We start from the raw sequence: 18,455 nt of genomic DNA on the forward strand, positions 1-18,455 counted from the left end.
CAATAATATAACACGCCACTTATCACTTATATTTATAGTAATATATTATCTTTAAAATTTTCGCATGCCTTTGCAGTACTTTAGTATATATCGGCGTTTAAAGTACAAAATCGCGTATCGTACAAAAAGAAGAAAGACAATGGCTGGCAGTAAGCGACCCATTCAATATCAGAAAAACTTTTACGAATTGATTACAAAAAATCGCGCGATTTTTTATTTAAAATTGTAGCCTGCTCCGCTTTTTTTTACAAAAATCAATACTCCGATAAATAATGTCAATTTTTAGTAAAAAAATCCCGCGATTTTTATTACAAATGCCTATATTTCCATATATAATGAAAATTTTAAATAAATAATTATGCAATTTTTGCCTGCGTCGTTTTTTTTTAATAAAATCAATACATTTAAATACATACAATTAAAAGAACCGGTTAAGTGCGTTTTTTTCGATTTAAGTGTTTATCGGCATTTTTTCGTTATATGTGGCAGCACCTACATTTCAGTTCAATTGGTTTACAAAGGAAAAAGTGAGGCTGAATTAGGCAGCTTTTGCAACTTTAAATGCAAATATTTAAAAACCATAAGCCTACCGAGGGGAACCATGAGAGATTTTGAATCAGTGGGACGGGACGCCTCTACCCCCCTAATTTTTTTTTCAAAGCCTGGTTCTGTATTGGAAAATTTTCCCTATAAATAAAATAAAATATAAATAAAATAATACAAATTCTACTGGTCGTGGGACTCGAACCCACATTACTGTCGTCTTGTCAAGGCACAATTTTGATCAGATCAACAGCGCCGTTAATCCGGATTAACGTTACCGTCTGTTTATGTTTTTAGAGCGCTGCTTGGGAGAAAAATAGTTTTGCCTGCAACACTGCTATTCATCGCACAGTGATCAAGAATGTCGTAAAAGGCGAATTTCTGTAGCTCTCATAAGTGATCTTTCTATTAGATATTTGTTTTCAGTTCGCTTTGGTCGTGCAAAAGCTGCTGTTGCTTGCTCGTTCTCTTCATAGTGATTCCAAAAGCTTATGCTTAGCTCTTGTTTTTTTAGTAGAGTAATTTTATACAAAAGGTGAAATATGAGTTACCTGCGTAAAACACCGATGCGTATGGTAAGTGAGTTCTTTGGCAAGATACACAAAAAATGTGGTATTAAAAATACATACATACACACATTTATGTTTTTATGTGTGGAAAACTTTGTGTATATTAAGTGTATATAAAAAAATACCTCAAAATTTGGATTTGTGTACATATATATGTACATACATATGTATGTACGTATATTTCCATCCTCAGATTGTTAATGCAGTCCAGCGCCAGCAGCAATGTATGTCCAGCGGAACAGGTGCCATGTCAGCACTCACTGTGCTCACGGAAGATGAACGAGTAATGAAGGAAACAGGTAAGTAAAACGACATACACATGTATAAGGGAAATTTTGTGGAAATTTTTAAACACCAATTTATCTTTTGGTCCTGCGAATGATATTTTTCGCATATGTACGTAATATATTCATATCTATATATTTGCTCAAATTTTAGTTCAATGTATACATACGTACATACATATATGTTTATGCATATGCATGTATATATGCGTTCAACTAATTAGCACCGAAATTAAAAATTGTTTGCAACTTAGTACATATGTATGTTTATTTATTTATTTCTTATAATTGTAATTATTTATTATAATTTATAAATAAAAGTTTTAAAGCTTGCACAAATTAAAAAAAATACTAAAACATAAAAAAATTTCATCGAAATTTCCAAATTTTTAATCAGAATATTAAGAAAATTTTTGAATATGCAGTTTTGTAGCCCATTAAAGTTTAGTCCAATAAACTACACGGTTCATGTCGCTAAAAATTACCGTTGATTTTTTACAACTTTTTTGTAGGGGGTGTTGCGGATTTTTTTTTTTGTCATGTAAAAATAGATCTTGATCATGCGTTACAAAACTGCATAATCGAAAATTTTCTAAATATTCTGATTAAAAATTTGGAAATTTTGATGAACACTTTTTAAGTTTGACGATTTTTTTTAAATTTGTGAAAGCTTTGAAACTTTTATTTATGTGGTTTCCGTTTTGGATTGAATTATATTTTAAATGAAAATTATTAAAGATAAATAAATAAACATGAGTTGCAAACTATATTTATCATTTTTAATTTCGGTGCTAATTAGTTGAACACAGGTATACATACATATGTATGTATGCATTTACATATGCACATATGTATGTGGTGATTTGCAAACATTTACTCCCAAATTCATAAAAAATAAAGAAGACTTTAACTGCTTTATAAGTGGAAAATTTGTAAACCTCTATTTTACTTTTTATGAATAAGGTATTGAAATCGTGGTAGCTGTGTGCAGTTGCTGTGCATGCCACTTGTTGATGAAGTTACATAACTCGTTTCTATATGTATATGCTCATATAAATAATTGTAACAAACCTACTACATATATGCACATTAGGGTAGTCCAAAAATGCATGTAAAAAGGTAAAGGCGGAATTGTAATGCTCTCACCCCCTAGGATTATTCTATATCGAAAAAAAGATACCGCTATTTTTTATTTCGAAATCAAAAAATATATGCAGGTCGCTCAAAGCGCCCAAAGTTTTGCATGTATTTTATATGGGGAAGAAACAATTTTGCGTAGAAATGGTATAGAATACTTAAAAATCAATATTTTTCTATCGCAAAACTAGGTTTATCTGCAAGAGATTCCCAGTAATAATACCCGATTGTTTATTTAACCATTTTTTCATCGCAACTATAATTTATAGGTCCGCCAAAAACTAAAAAAAAAACCGAAAAATGCAATGGGGGGATGCATAGTATTAAAAAATGATTAAATAAACAATTGGGTATTATTATTGAAAGTCTTCTGAAGAGAACCAGAGCTTTCTGATCGAAAAATATTGGTTTTAAAGAATTCTATACCATTTCTACGAAAAGTTGTTTTTTCTCCATATAAAAATACATGGAAAACTTTGACCTGTAAATATTTTTTTGATTTCAAAATAAAAAAATAGGGGTATACTTTTTTCGATATAGAACAACCCACCACCCGAATGTACATATGTATACATAAATATGTAAGTATAGTATGTATATTTCGATTCTAAAGCTGGAGAATAATCAATCTACTTTATATTTATCAAAGCGGTTTAGTTTACTTACTTTCCACTAAAGAAAAATCTGAAAAAAAAAACACTTTTTCACTTTTCTTGCATCAATGAATTGACAGAACCGGTCTATGTCACTGTTATGTCCATACAGCTAGTTGAGTATCGCCACCTTAACATAAAAAGGCGCTATCTCACATCGTCGCTGAAATGCAAAAAAGCCGTAACTAACTAAAATATTGTATTGCATAAAACGATGTGTGGACTTATAATTTGATAAAATGTATCATAATCAATCAGAAATTAAAAATTTTGAATATTTAGTTAGTTACGGCTTTTGTATTTCAGCGACGATGTGAGATAGGGCCTTCTACATACATATATTAAGGTAACGATATGTTTGTATATACATACATATCGCACACCGTCTTCGAAAGAGTCACAACGCAAAATATGGCATTTTTGAAATTATGCGCTAAAAATGTACACAGAGCTTTTATTTACCTTTCAACAAAATCTGGAGCAAATTTTTGTTATAATTTGTTAAAAAAACCTATGATAAAGTCGCTCTTGCCCATATGATTAGCATGTGATACGAAATAGTTTTTCGCATTTTCTGACGAACGTATTATTTTGAGTTGTGACCCTTTTGCATACGGTGTGCGATATGTATATAGCAAAAGAATACAATAAAGTTAATTTAGAGAGGCACAATAAGATTTTATGTACATATATACATACATACATAGGTGCATACATATACGTAGGTACATAAATATATATATATAAATACATAGGTACATACATATACAAATGTACATATATGTATGTATGTGCGTAGGTATTATTCAAATAATTCAATATTATCTGAATTCTAGATATTTTATATATGTACATATATAGGTATATATGTACCTATGAATATATGCGTATCAATATGCACAAATTTATGTACACTTTTATGTGTTGTGTATGTACATATGTATGTATGAAAAATAAATAGACCAAAATACTATATGATTGCGGTATGATGTAGTCTTATCAATTTATATAAATATATGTATGCATATATAAACTTATGTACAAACCTGAGTAGATATGTATGCACATTTTACAAATCAATTGAAATCAATATTTCTCATTAACTTTTTTACTTTTAGGTATATAATTTTTTCAGTTCTATTCTATCCTTAATGTACATTTTTTACTTCCCTGCATAAATATGGAAGGCCACTTATTCCACATCTTTTAGCCAATGTAATTCTCAACAGCCTTTTCGACTGTTCAAGCAGAACAAAAAGCATTCATACACAAATAGAATTGAGACTTGCCTTTGCTATGTGCGATAAATGCTTACTCTAACTACACCAATCAACCAGCATCGCGTGGCTAGCTAGCTGTGTTGGCCGAGTTTGTTGATGAGCTGGCGGTAATTTTCAGTGCTTTTGCTTGTTCTTCGCGGCTATGGTTCAAGTCGCCGCGCTTGTGCTTGGCTCTCTGTCAAATTTAGTATGGAAACGATGTTTGTTTTTCTTATTAAATAAAAATGTGCATAACTATTAATCATTCGGTAGAACGCTATTCACAAGCAGTCAGCGGTTTAGATTTCATAAAATAATTTAAACAGCGTTACACTTGTGATAGAGCAAATTAAAATTCGGATAATCGCTTGCCTCGCCTCCATGTCGTACTGTTCTAGTGCGCTGGATGTGCGTCCTGGCAGGCGATAGGTTCGGCACTCTCCTGAGAGTTGAATTGAGACAGTCACGCGCATAAGAAATTATGTGCGGTGCGATAAGCAAGTGCTCAATTCGTAGTTGGAGAGTTGACAAGTTATTTTTGTGTTTGCTTTTTTTCATCGCTCCCACTGCCAATAAAAAAATTATTTTATTATATGCGCCCATTGGGGTGGTCCAAAAATGCAACTAAACTCGGAACCTTAAAGCTCTCGCCCCTAGGATTTTTGTTTTAATAAATAATATTTAGAGGTCGTTTGAAGTGCTAACAGTTTCGCGTGTATTTTATATGAGGGAAAACTATTTTTCGTAGAAATGGTATACAATACTTGAAACTAAATATTTTTTAAAGAGCCAAGTCTATTTCTTTTCATGCGACTTCAAAAAATACTACCAAATTGTTTATTTAACAATTTTGTAATATTAAAAATTTTTCATGGGTCCCCATTGCATTATTCGGGTTATTGTGGGACCTATGAAAATACATAATTGAGTTTGTCGATTGAAAAATACATATTCAATACCATTTCTACGTAAATTGTTTTTTTTTTTCATACAAAAAATACATGGGACACTTTGAGCGCCTTGGGTGAACCTTAAATATATTTTGTTTAAAAAAGAAAACCAATGATTTTTTCGATGCACATACATAGAATAATTCTAAAGGGTGAGAGCATTTAAATTCCGGCTTTACTTTGTTCGGACCACCCTAATGTACATATGTATATCAGTAGCGGATACAAGATTTTATTTGAGTGGGGGTCGATTGGGATAAACTTGTCAAATAACGTTAAATTACATGCATCTAACTTGATTCACCCGGGAGGGACCAATCAAATTTCGAGCTATGATCTACAAGCATTCAACCTGCTTGAAGTTATTTTTCATGCAAATAGAGGTTCGAGTAATTTTTATGACGTGTCAAGTAAAGTGTTTTGTGATATAATTTTAGTTTTAGGAAGTTTCATTTTGTGAATTCGGCGCAAGGTCCATTTACAGAGTCCCTGTAATAAAACAATTACACTAAGTATTTTGTAAAAAAACACAAGATAAAAAGTTATACGTAACATAACAACTTATTCCGAGTTTCGATTATAATAATTTAAATTTCAAACTCAATTTTGTCTTTTGCTTTTGCGAATCTTTCTATTATCCTTTCAGTGTCAATTTCAATATTAACGCTATTATAGCGCTTTCTTTTCTTGAAATAATGTTGCATTTATTCTCCACTGGGCCAGGGCTGTAAAGTTTTCGTGTTCTTTTCTCAGCATCTTCACATGCATATTACGTGCTCTTACTTTAAAATGTTGCCCTCTGATAATGTTGCCATATAAGAGGTGACATTTTTTTTCGAGAAAAGAAGCCGCTATTAGTGTACGTGTAAAAGTGCAAGACCTCTCACTCTTTCTTCATTCATGGTACTACGAAACCTTGTTTTTAAGCGGCCAAAAGGCTGAAAAGATGAATGTGCGTGAGACACTTTATGGCTAATTTGTGCCTATTTTAGCAGAGGTGGGTATTCTGCTAAATTTCATCTTCTTAATCATGTAGTATATCGGGGTAGTACTGATTAAGTCGGGACTTATTGAAAGCGAAATTTTCACACTTTAAAATGTTTATTGATGGTGTATTTTAGTACATCCGACCAAAATCTCATTATTATCTTAAATTAAATGACGGCAAATTTTTGTGCACATTTCCCTCCAACAGGTTTTGAACCCCCAAAAAACAAAACTGCATACCGGAAATATTTCTAAAAATATTATTAACTCATGCGCTGCAGGTGATGCATAAAAATTTAAAATCTACATTTGCAAAATTAAAAAAAAAAAATTAGGTATCAATATTACAGCCAATTTCAGAAAATAAAAAAATAATTTTCCATTTAAATTGCTGGTGAAACCGCCTGTTAAACAAACAAAAGTATACCCGTAGGTACTGAGGATCCAAAGGGTGTGTGCTATTCAAATGACTGGGGGTGTTTGTATCATATAATTGAGGGTAATAATATTATATTGCTTACGTGTTTCTACCATAGAGAAATTTTTATTAGTAATAATTTTAATTTAAATATATTAGGGATGAGTAAATTTTGCAAGCAAACATAAATTTACTTATTTAAATCATTGTTGAAAGGCATTTCAACAACGAATCCAACAAGGGCAAGATCATGAGACCATTGGGCTACTTTGTTATCAGTGCGGCGCTGTATACTTTCGCAAAAAAAAAATAAATAAATAGATTTTACGTAGTAGCAGTAGTTAGAAACAGATTGTAATTAATTTCAAATTAGATTTTATTACTACAAGGTTAGAAAAAAGCTGTTTTGACTAACTTGAGAACTCAAAAGCGCGCGCATGATCATATTTAATATAAAAAATAATAATAATATTTCATACATATGTACATTAGACTGCATCACTCCCCATACAAAAAAAAATCGGTACTATTTTTCCATTGGTGTTATAAAATCTATTATATTTAAAGACGTCCACCAAACAATTTTGTAAAAAATATTAAGATTTAAGTGAGCTGGACCAATTTCAAAATACCTCCAAAAATGGAGTTTTTATGAATAAAAATAGTTTCTTAAAAATTTTTTTTTGCAAAAATCCCCTCAAATGACAAAACGGTTTAAGCTTAAAAAATTTGCATAATAATATTTTTAAAAAATTAAAAAAAAATTTTAACGGAATCGTAATGGTGAGCTTTTTGATGCTGTTTTTTAAATATTTTCAAAGATTGGTATAAGAAAAACTTGAATAACTGAGCCTAAATTCTTCTGATTTAGACTTAAGAGGTGTCGGTGGAAAGGTATTTTCTCACCCTTTTTATTTCTTTGCTAATAAACTCATTCAAAGGATGAAAGAGAAAGGTAGATGATGAAGTAGAAAGATGAATGAACGTCATTCAAAGTTGAATTAAGATGTGTTGGTATTTGAAAAAAAAAATTGGGACACGAATGATTTTTTTTTTTTGACAGAAATAGAAACAGTGTGAAAACACCTATCTACTGAGATCCCATAAGTCTAAATCAGAATAGTTTTGGCCCAGTTATTCAAGTTTTTTGTAAATCAATCTGTAAAAAAGTAAAAAAAACAGCATCAAAAATCTCATTCTTACGATTCCGTTGAAAATATTTTTAAATATTTGTATGCAGATTTTTTAAGCTTAATCTGTTTTGTCATGTGAGGGGACTTTTTTCAAAAAGTTCTTTACGAAACTATTTTTAGTCATAAAAAACTCCATTTTTGGAGGTATCCAGCTCATTTAAATCTTAATATTTTTCCCAAATATTTTGGTGAACGTCTTAAAATATAATAACTTTTGTAATCCCGGCCGAAAAACCGCAACTTTTTTTGGTGATGCAGTCTAATGTACATTCATACATGTATACATACAAACACATTTAGACATGGTTTTTAATCAATTTAAGTATGAATACTGGTGTGTTTTATTGAAAACTAATCTAACTAGGTTACATAATCTGTTATAAGCATGTACATACTACGAGTAGGATATATGTATACAAGTGCACCCGCATGGAGTTAAAACGCCTTAAAGTTTAATTAAAACCNCGCAACTTTTTTTGGTGATGCAGTCTAATGTACATTCATACATGTATACATACAAACACATTTAGACATGGTTTTTAATCAATTTAAGTATGAATACTGGTGTGTTTTATTGAAAACTAATCTAACTAGGTTACATAATCTGTTATAAGCATGTACATACTACGAGTAGGATATATGTATACAAGTGCACCCGCATGGAGTTAAAACGCCTAGAAACTAATCCTAGGGAGGAAACGATACGAGTAAATACAAGTACATACTCGATACTTTTTGTTCGATACCAAGTAATTTTTGTATCGATACTTTTGAACCAAGTACTGAGTAGTTATCGAAAAAAATACTCGTATCGAAACCCGATACCATCGCGAATTTCCTTTCGTTGTTTTGCTGTTCTTGCCTCAGGGAATAAATTTCCATGGTCGCAAAAACCAAAAAATCTATTTAAACATTTTTTTTTGGTTCATTGCACACTGTGCTTAAGTGAAACGAACAAAAATTCAAATATTTTTCTTTTAAAGGTCGGTCTTGAGGACAAGGTAATTTTTCATTTAACTAGACCTTTGAAATTAATATTAAAAGTAGAAGTTTTTATTTTTTTGTCTTTTTTACCCAAAAACAGCTTGTAATAAACTTTTTAAAAACAATTAACTTTTTTACTATAAGACCAAGGTACAAATATCTGGCTACGATAAAAAATCAAATTGGACTTCCCGAACCCCCGAATTTCAACATTAAACATGAATATGGGCACTGAGTGCCCAACTCAAGGTTCTAAGGTTATACGAGATTAACTTCTTGTAAACTTTTTCAAGGTATTATCTCTGTTAAATATTATTCATAATTAAACATACATATCAGTGGACATTTGACAAAACAACTTCTCTCGATTGAGGTCATATTTTATTTTTATTTTATACCAAATTGGTGATTTCCAAAACTAAAGTTTTCTCATTTTTAAATAACGTTATTCTGGTTTGAATTTTTTTCAATGCGAATTAAAAAAAAAAATATATGAAACCATATTGGATTTTGAATTTCGAAATTTCTAAAACTAGTTTGAAATTTGTAATAAGCGAACTTAAGAACCTCAAAATACCAAATTTCATGAAAATTCAGCAATTTTTTAAATTCTTGGTTATTTTCGGTTTTTGAAAATTGACTTCAGATTTGTCAAGACACATCTTAGTAACAATATGATGCTAAATATACAAAAATTACATTAATCCGTAGAGTTTTATATACTTTATGTTATTTGGAACAACTGCTAAAGTTGGCTCTTGTTGGCGCGAGTATGCGCGACTTTTCTTTTCGTAGACCCTTTACGGACCCATCGCATTACTTTTTGGTAGAGGAATGAAAATCCTACTTTGCTCTACTCATTAGTTATACCGTTTTGAAGAAAATATTTCTTGAAAAATAAGCCGCATTTTAATAAAAATAACAATTTTGCCCTGACAGACGGCAGTATTGCGGATTAACGAGCCGCAAGGTTGCGGATTCGAGTCCCACGGCCAGTAGAATTTTAATTTATTTCGTTTTCATTCTTTTTTTTATAAGTTCCATATTTTTTTTCCGTTGCTTTCAGTTAATTGTTGTTGAATTTTTAATTAAAATTCAACTCTAAAAATTTAAATTAACTAATAGTAAAATAAAAAAAGTGATTTAAAATAAAATAAATTAAAATTAAACATATAAATAAAAAAAATAAAATGAAAAAAATTTTTCACAATCGCTTCAACCGAGGATCGAGCTTGTCAGCTAGAGGCTTGTAGCACGCAACTCTCCCCTCTCGCCACCTCGGACCCCAACTCCGTTTCTTTGCTTGCTTAATTGAACAAAACGACAACAATTGGCTGTCATCCAAAATTCCCCTTATCCGAGTTAAAGCAGTGAGAGACGGCAAAGCTTATGCATATAATCTGGCACACATACATATGCGCATAATAATTTTACTCATAAAGACAGACGGGAGTAATGCGGACAAACGAGCCGCAAGGTCGTGGGTCTCGAACTCCACGGCCAGTAGAATTTTCATTTATTTCGTTGTCATTATTTTTTTATAAGTTCTTTATTTTTTTACGTTACTCTCAGTTAGTTGTTGTCGACCTTTTAATAAAATTCAACTCTAAAAATTTAAATTAAGTAATAGTAAAATAAAAAATGTGATATAAAATAAAATAAAGTAAAATTAAATATATAAAAAAAAATCAATATGAAATAAATAATAAAAAAAAAAACAAAAAATTTTTTCGCCATCGCTCCAACCGAGGATCGAACCTGTCAGCTACAGTTTTGTATAGCCCGCAACTCTCACCACTTGGCTACCGCGGACGCGAGACTAATATGGTAGACAGACGGAGAAAATTAATTTGAATTAATAAGCATAAATGCAAATTAAAATTTTACCCTTACAGACGGCAGTAATGCGAATAAACCAGCCGCAAGGTCGTGGGTTCGAGTCCCACGGCCAGTATACTTTTTTATTTCTTTTCCATTCTTTTTTTTATAAGTTCTATATTTTTTTTACGTTACTTTCAGTTAGTTCTTGTTGAATTTTTAACAAAATTCATCTCTAAAAATTAAAATTAACTAATAGTAAAATAAGAAATGTGATATAAAATAAAGCAAATGAAAATAAAATAAAGTAAAATTAAATATATAAATAAAATAAAATAAAAAAATATAAAATAAATAATAATAAAAACAAAAAAATTTTCGCAATCGCTCCAACCGAGTATCGAACCCGGCAGCTACAGGTTTGTAGCTCGCAACTCTCACCACTCGGCTACCGCGTGTCATACATTTTCATCCATTTAAATCTGTGTTCGTATGGAAAAGTAGCTTATGTCGAAAGGCCGGCTTTAGTATAATGCGACATTCCCTTTATTTTTTAAACGACAACGAATTTTTTGATCAGACTTAAAAAGAATATTGACTTGCTAGTATCGGAACTATTTCTTGTACGTTTATTTGCTAAAAGTTGTTTAACGGCTTAGCGCCCGTAAGTCATTCGCAATCGTATGCTGCGAATGCCGATTTATACTAAAGCCAGCCTTTCGACATAAGCTACTTTTCCATACGAACACAGAAATTATTTTCGAACACACTTTATATGGAAAAAATGCATAAAATCGATAACTTCAAATTTCACTAAAAATTCTGAATTCAAATCTTGTTGTTGCGAAAATCTGCTGATTTTTTTTTATTTTTGTACAATGTTTGAAATGCCGGTTTGTGTACATATATTGTGTTTATTAAATTATGATTTAGACTTTTATATAAAATCAATCAACAAATCAATGAAAAGAATTGGCGAAACTGGTCAAAATGGCTCACTGCCATTATTTTGCATATATGTAGGTACATACATATGTGTGTAAAAATGTCAGAATGGCTATATTTCGGTGTAATTCCCCTCCGTAATTGGAATTCTGTGTAATTTTACTATGAATTTATGTATATGTATGTCTAGGCAATCCTTCATAAAAGTGATTTATTGTAATAATTTAGTTAATTAATAACACTATAAAGCACTCGGCTGGGTATTGAACCAAACTAACTTTTTTTAAGAGATTGAGTCATAAGTAAAAAAAGTAAGTTCTCCGTTTTTCGAAGTTAGCCTCCGAAAGTTCGAAATTGAATCTATTATATTACATACATATACATGTGTACATAGAGCGCTGTGAGCACTCCCTAAATATTTTTTGATAAAAAAAAAAAATAATAATAAAAAGGGTATATTTTTTTCGGTATGGAACAATCCTGGGGTGGCGGCATTAAAATTCCGACTTTATTGTTTTTGGCCACTCTTATACGCATACAGCTTTCCGACATAATATCGAACTATAAAGCAATATTTAATAACAGTGAAACAATTTCATTCTTCACATTAAAATTTAAGGTATGTATACTATTTCTAGTAAAAGTCTTTATCCATATTTAAATTGCAGTGCCTTTGATTTTTAGTAACTTTATTTGGGGTTCCATAAAATGAAAAGTATTTAGTAGGGTTCCATTATCTTAAAAGTTTGGGAACCCCCAATAATGTCTTATACGGAAGTAAAATGAGTAAATTAACAAATTAAGCAAACTGCTCAAAGCTTATTCTAATAACTTTAACTGCTAGTCGGCACGGGTTGCCGTGGTCCGAATTGCATAAAATTTTATTTGGATAGCTTTAAGACAAAACTAATAAAATGAGGTGGTATGCGTTAAAAAAAAAAACAGCTTTGTGGTTTTGAGACAGTCTAATGTACAAACATACATATGTATATGGTATTTCTTGGACAAAACTAAAATTTAATAAAAACAAGTAAAGAAGTATTAGTTCGGGCGAAACCGAACTTTATATACCCGGCGCACGTTTTAAATACCGTTTTTTCACCTTTCGGTAAACTGCATGATAAGCAAGAGTATTTTTCCCGAAATCAAAGAGTTTCGTTCGAATTTTCGTATTTCTGAAATTTACCGTTATATGGTAGGTGGCGGTAATTTTAGTCCGATTTCAAAAATTTTCAACATATCGTTTTTTTGAGCCGAGGTTGAAAAGTGTACCGAGTTTGGTAGAAATTGATAAACCGCTTACCGAGATACTGAAATGTAGGCCTAAGTGGGCGGTGCTACGTCCATTTTCCCAAAAATTTCTCTAAGTAGCATTTTCTGCTGAGAGGTCATTGTATATATCGATTTTGAGTAAATTAGCTTAAATAGTTACTAATTTATCGCAATTTTCGTATTTCTGTAAATTACCGTTATATGGGACGTGGGCGTGGTTCTTGTCTGATATCGCCCTTTTCAATCCCAACCTACCTTGGATAAAGGGCAACTACATGAGATATCTAAATAACAGACGGATTAATCGATTTCTCTTTTCATTCTGAGCATATATGTATACATCGATATCGATTCGTTTTGGCTGTTACAAACAACCGTTATAAGAACAAAGTTATAATACCTTTGTGCACAAGTGCGCTCGGGTATAAAAAAAAACAAAAATAGCCCAAAACCGGATGACCGTAGATGTCATTTTGCAGCGGGTTGTATGTATGAAAACATTAACCATACTCCCACAAGAAAGGTTTATTTTGTATCAGATATGTGTACATATATGTATGTACATATGTACATGTAATATTTGCCGGGATATTATCAGCATTTTCTTATTGTAGTTCAAGCATTCCTAAAAAATAGAACTCAACCTACATACATACGAATGTACATACATTCATACACTGCTGGAACAAAGTATTGGCACAGCAAATTTTTCACAATATATGCAACAATTTTCATTCGAATATTTTTCCGCGGATTTCGTATGAAATTATGGTTCATTCTACAACAAAAAACATTAAAATATAATTCCTAAACTTTGTGCAAAAGTCGGGAAAATTTCAGCAAATTTTCATGAAAACTTTCAACTTTTTAATCCGATTTTTTAGAATTTTTTTTGAGTATGCAGCTTTGTAGCCCAATCAATTTTATTGAAGTGCAAGTTTTAAGTAGCTAGGAATTACCGTTGATTTTTGGCAGTTTTTTTTCACGCAGTCTCTTCCATACAAAAATATTTTTCGAAAATACTTTATATGGAAAAAATGCAAAACACCTTCAATAAAAAAATCTCAAAAATCAACGCGATTTTTTATTAAATCCGAACTTGCCTTTTTTTACTAGAATTTAATGGGTTGCAAAACTGCATACTCAAAGAAAATCTAAAAAATCCGATTAAAAAGTCGAAAATCTTGATGAAAATTTGCTGAATTATCGCGAGTTTTGCACAGAGTTTAGGAATTAAATTTTTAATTTTTTTTTTGTTGAATGAACCATATTTTTATACAAAACTGAGTAAAAATTGTTGCATATATTGTGAAAAATTTGCTGTGCCAATACATACTTTATTCCGGCAGTGTATATATATGTACATAGATATGCATACATACATACATAGATAACTACATATATACTTATGGTTATATACATATATGTATCAGAAATATGCGGCTAACAGAATGATAACAAATGTTAGGATGTGTGTACTGATATGGCAGTTTTCGACAGACTGTACATACAAACAAACACTCCCCAAAAATATGTATATACATACAAATATACATATATATGTATGGATATGGGCAAATCTAAAAAACAGCTAACCTTGATGTTATTTAGCTTTATTTTCGCTGTTGGAAGCTATTTCAAGCTGGTTGCTTTTGGATATATGTAACTCATTGACGTATTCCTAAAGTCTCAAAAAAAAAAATTTGAATCAATTGTATAACTTTTGATTTATAGGTGTTTAAATTAAAAAATAATAATGAAAACAAGTGAATTTTTTTATGTAATTTTTAAGAGGGGCAAAATTAATTATGTCATAACTTTTGAAGCATACCATATTCTGACTTGAAATTTAATGGGCATTTAGCACTTGTGTGTATACTTCATGTGTAGTAGGTAAGAAAAGTGTGCATTACAAATTAACGAAATGGCAAGAAAGGTTCTGATAGTTGCTCTTACTTAATTGGAGCCTTCTAAATTCTATGGCGGTCCCAGTTTTACCCGGTTGTTTCCACCTTTGGATATAGCGGTACTTGAAACTTTGCTTAAATTTGAACTAGAGAATTTCATTCTGCAAAACTTTTGTGCCAACTTTTTTTTTGCACGACGCTTCGATCACGGCCGGGAACGCGATACACATAGCGATGTACGGGATGCGCCGTATAACTTCATTTCCACACCTTCACCTGCTTTCATTAAACAAAAAAAAACGTTGCCCGTGGATTGGACCTACTGGAGAAACCACGTTAAAAAAAAAACGCCGCGAAAAACTCTACCTCAGCGCCTTACAGGTTTTATGTCAATAGGAACGACTTCCTGTAAGTTCTGACTAAATCTGTAAACCGGACTGCTATTGGAACAGACTAACTAAGTTTTCGGCTTGTTTTCGAAATGTGGGCTTGTCAATTCGCCAACGTATAACTTTGTTGCTGTGATTGTCTTATCAACAACACAAAAATCGTTCCGAAAATGCTGAACGATTTGAATACTTGTTATTGATTCATATTATTATAAACATTAGGTGAATAGGGTTTCTACTCGTGTTTAAATTTTTGTAAAGTCACTATATATTAAAATTTATTATATTATTATGTATGTATGTACATAATATATATATGTATGTATATTAAATAGTATGTCGTTAGGTATAGTATGGAAAGGGCGTAACTCACCTCGCGCTGAAATACAAAAAGCCGTAACTAACAAAAAATCGAGAATGCACTTTTTAATTGATTAGAATGCGTTTCATCGAATTAAAAGTCCCTACATCGCTTTATGCATTAAAAAATTTTAGTTAGTTGTGGATTTTTCGCATTTCAGCGACGATGTGAGATATGTATGTACGTCCTTTCCATACTAAATATACTAACGATGTATATTTGCCCACGTGTTTGTTTGATAGCACAAAATTGCTGCTCAGATACGGAGCGTTTTTAAACTAATTTGCTCTGACGGATTCTAACATAGCCACATACATATGTACATATGTACAAACATAGGCGCATCCAAGTGGGACTTTGGGGTTTCAGCCCCGGTAAAAATGTTTGAAGTAATGTGGTCAATTGTATCACGGTAAGCTCTCTAACAACTGGATAAGCGTATCTTCCTTAGAACATAAGTATGTGTATATAATTGGTTATATGCTTACAGGTATTTGAAACTTTTTCTCATTTTAATGTAGAATTTCTATCATTGTATGTATGTACATATTATTTCTGTGCTTTTTAACTCTTTTCGAATTAAAATTGGGTCGCTTGAAATGACGTTAGCTTTTAGCTCTTTATTTTAAACAAAAAGATAGAGGATGAATAGAGTCATGAAAAACTTATTTCATAGTTTTGTTTATTTTCTGACTAACTATTCACTTGAATTGGAGCATTCTTGTAAAATATTTCTTAGTACATTTTTTCGAGAATTTTTAGCCAAAAATTAACTCCTTATGATAATTATAACTTAGATTTTTGAATCTCAGTCTATCCGACTCTAAATAGATTCATGAATTCTTTGTGACATCAAAAATCGATAACTATAAAAACAAATGTGGAAATTTATTTCCAAAAGACGCTAAAAATAGTTCAAATTTCTTTAACATAATGTTGTTAGTTTAGACAGAATTTTGCATTCAATAATTATTCGAGGAAGTCCTCATTAGTTGCTTTTTATTACAATGAATAGAAACGACATAATTTATAAACATGTACATTTTTCGAATCTTGATTCATATTCAAAAAGAATTCTTTGGTGGGTGCGCCCCTGCGTACAAATGTACTTAGCAATATAGTACAGTGATGGTCATAGAAGTCGACTACAGAGCACCCAAATTTTATTGATTTAACTTTGGTGTTGTTGGCTATATAAATGCCGCATTATTTACGCTTCGAAAAAATCTATATTATGTGTAGATTTTATCGTATTACATTAAACGAACGGCTCTAAGATTTTGATGAAATTTTGTACACAAATAATGTGTTAGATTTTAAAGTTATTTGAATAGGCACTATCTCCGAGAAGACTCGTATAAGGTTGCCACCTATTCGAAATTAGTTTCAAATTAATTAAATCCTCATAATATCAAATGAAAGTTGTTTTAAATATCCCTTATTCAAAAATATTTTTAATAGGGTTGCCAACTATTTTGAATCACATACTAATTTAATTTTTTGTTTAGAAAGGCATGTAAAATATTACTATTTATGGGTACCAAGAGAAGGTTCTTAAACAATGCTTTCCCTATATACAAACCGTAATCCCTTAGGATATTAGTATAAGGTTGCCACTTATTTTCGATTCTACACAAGTTATCTAAAACATCGCAATATGGATATCAAATGAAAGGTATTGCTGAGAACTTTGGTCAGAAAATATTTTAAATCAGGGTTGCCTCGCTTCTTTGTAATAAGAATTTTTATATTTTTTTATTTAAATCAGCATTTTTATGTATACACAGTANCGCTCACGATATGTACCATTCATTCCAGCGCATTTCGGAATAGGGTTGCCACCTAATTTTTGGAGTAAGAAATTTACTTAAAAGATATCGCAATCCATTTTTTTATTTCCAAAATATTTTTTTTAAAGCTATCCAAATCTTAAAAACTCTAATAAGAATATGCACTCCGGGCAAAGCTTGGTCAATCTGGTGCTTGTTATTTAATTCTCTAACAATTACGTATACGTATTTTGACTACTTAGACCAGTTGTACTAATTTAAGTCGCCACCACTTTGAAATACATATACCTACATATGTCTTCTACGTATATATGTGGTATGTGTATGCGAATTCTAATTAATAAAAAAATTCATAAACACAAGTCATTTAAAATAAAAACTTTAGAAACGCATTGTTGTTGCTGCTTAAATCATTATACATGTACATATTTAATAGAAAATCTGTATAATATTTACATACCTATGAACATATGGATGTATGTACATATATGTAGATATGTATAGAAAGAATTAGTTGTTTGCACATGCATACATATCCACCCATACTAACATGTCTGTATTGAAAGTAAGAATCTCCCCTACAGCAAACCAAACTGGTTCAGAACTTGCGCTAAGCTAGCCTGAAAAGGGACGGTACTGCTTCTTCTACCTGGTTCTATCCCAACTCAATGCTTTCAACTGTGTTTTTTAACATGGCGATGTCCTACGAAGTGACAATTGTTGCCCTCTGCAGAACTTTCGAACTTGTTCTGAGATCACTCTGGCTTAGATGGTTCTTAGACAGTTTATATAACAACAGTTCCTAGATAGATCAAAAAGAGTCGCCTCCGGGCTAGAACAAATGTGGTTAGTTTTGAGCTGGTTCTAAGAAGTATAGTATAGAGCCTTTTCTTTAAATACTTTAATTAAAAAAGCACGCATACAATTTGTAAATGAGCATGAAATGATATTATAATTTTGGTCCGATGTTTGTAAGTACCAGAATAAGAAGAGATA

General features: G+C 31.2%; 1 protein-coding gene across 1 annotated transcript in view; it reads left to right on the forward strand.

Moving 5' to 3' along the window:
- Positions 1-861: 861 nt before the first annotated feature.
- LOC108376214 (short/branched chain specific acyl-CoA dehydrogenase, mitochondrial-like) overlaps positions 862-18,455 on the forward strand; it is a gene marked incomplete at its 3' end in the record, with an annotated part of 21,353 nt that continues 3,759 nt past the window's right edge. The window contains exons 1-2 of the mRNA XM_017632405.1: positions 862-1,118; positions 1,306-1,411. Coding sequence (XP_017487894.1) covers positions 1,086-1,118; positions 1,306-1,411 — 139 coding nt within the window. The remainder of the gene's footprint in view (positions 1,119-1,305; positions 1,412-18,455) is intronic.

The sequence above is a fragment of the Rhagoletis zephyria genome, unplaced genomic scaffold, assembly GCF_001687245.7.
Source record: "Rhagoletis zephyria isolate East Lansing unplaced genomic scaffold, Rhagoletis_zephyria_1.1 Rzeph_scaffold_10070, whole genome shotgun sequence".
NCBI classification, from domain to species: Eukaryota; Metazoa; Arthropoda; class Insecta; order Diptera; family Tephritidae; genus Rhagoletis; species Rhagoletis zephyria.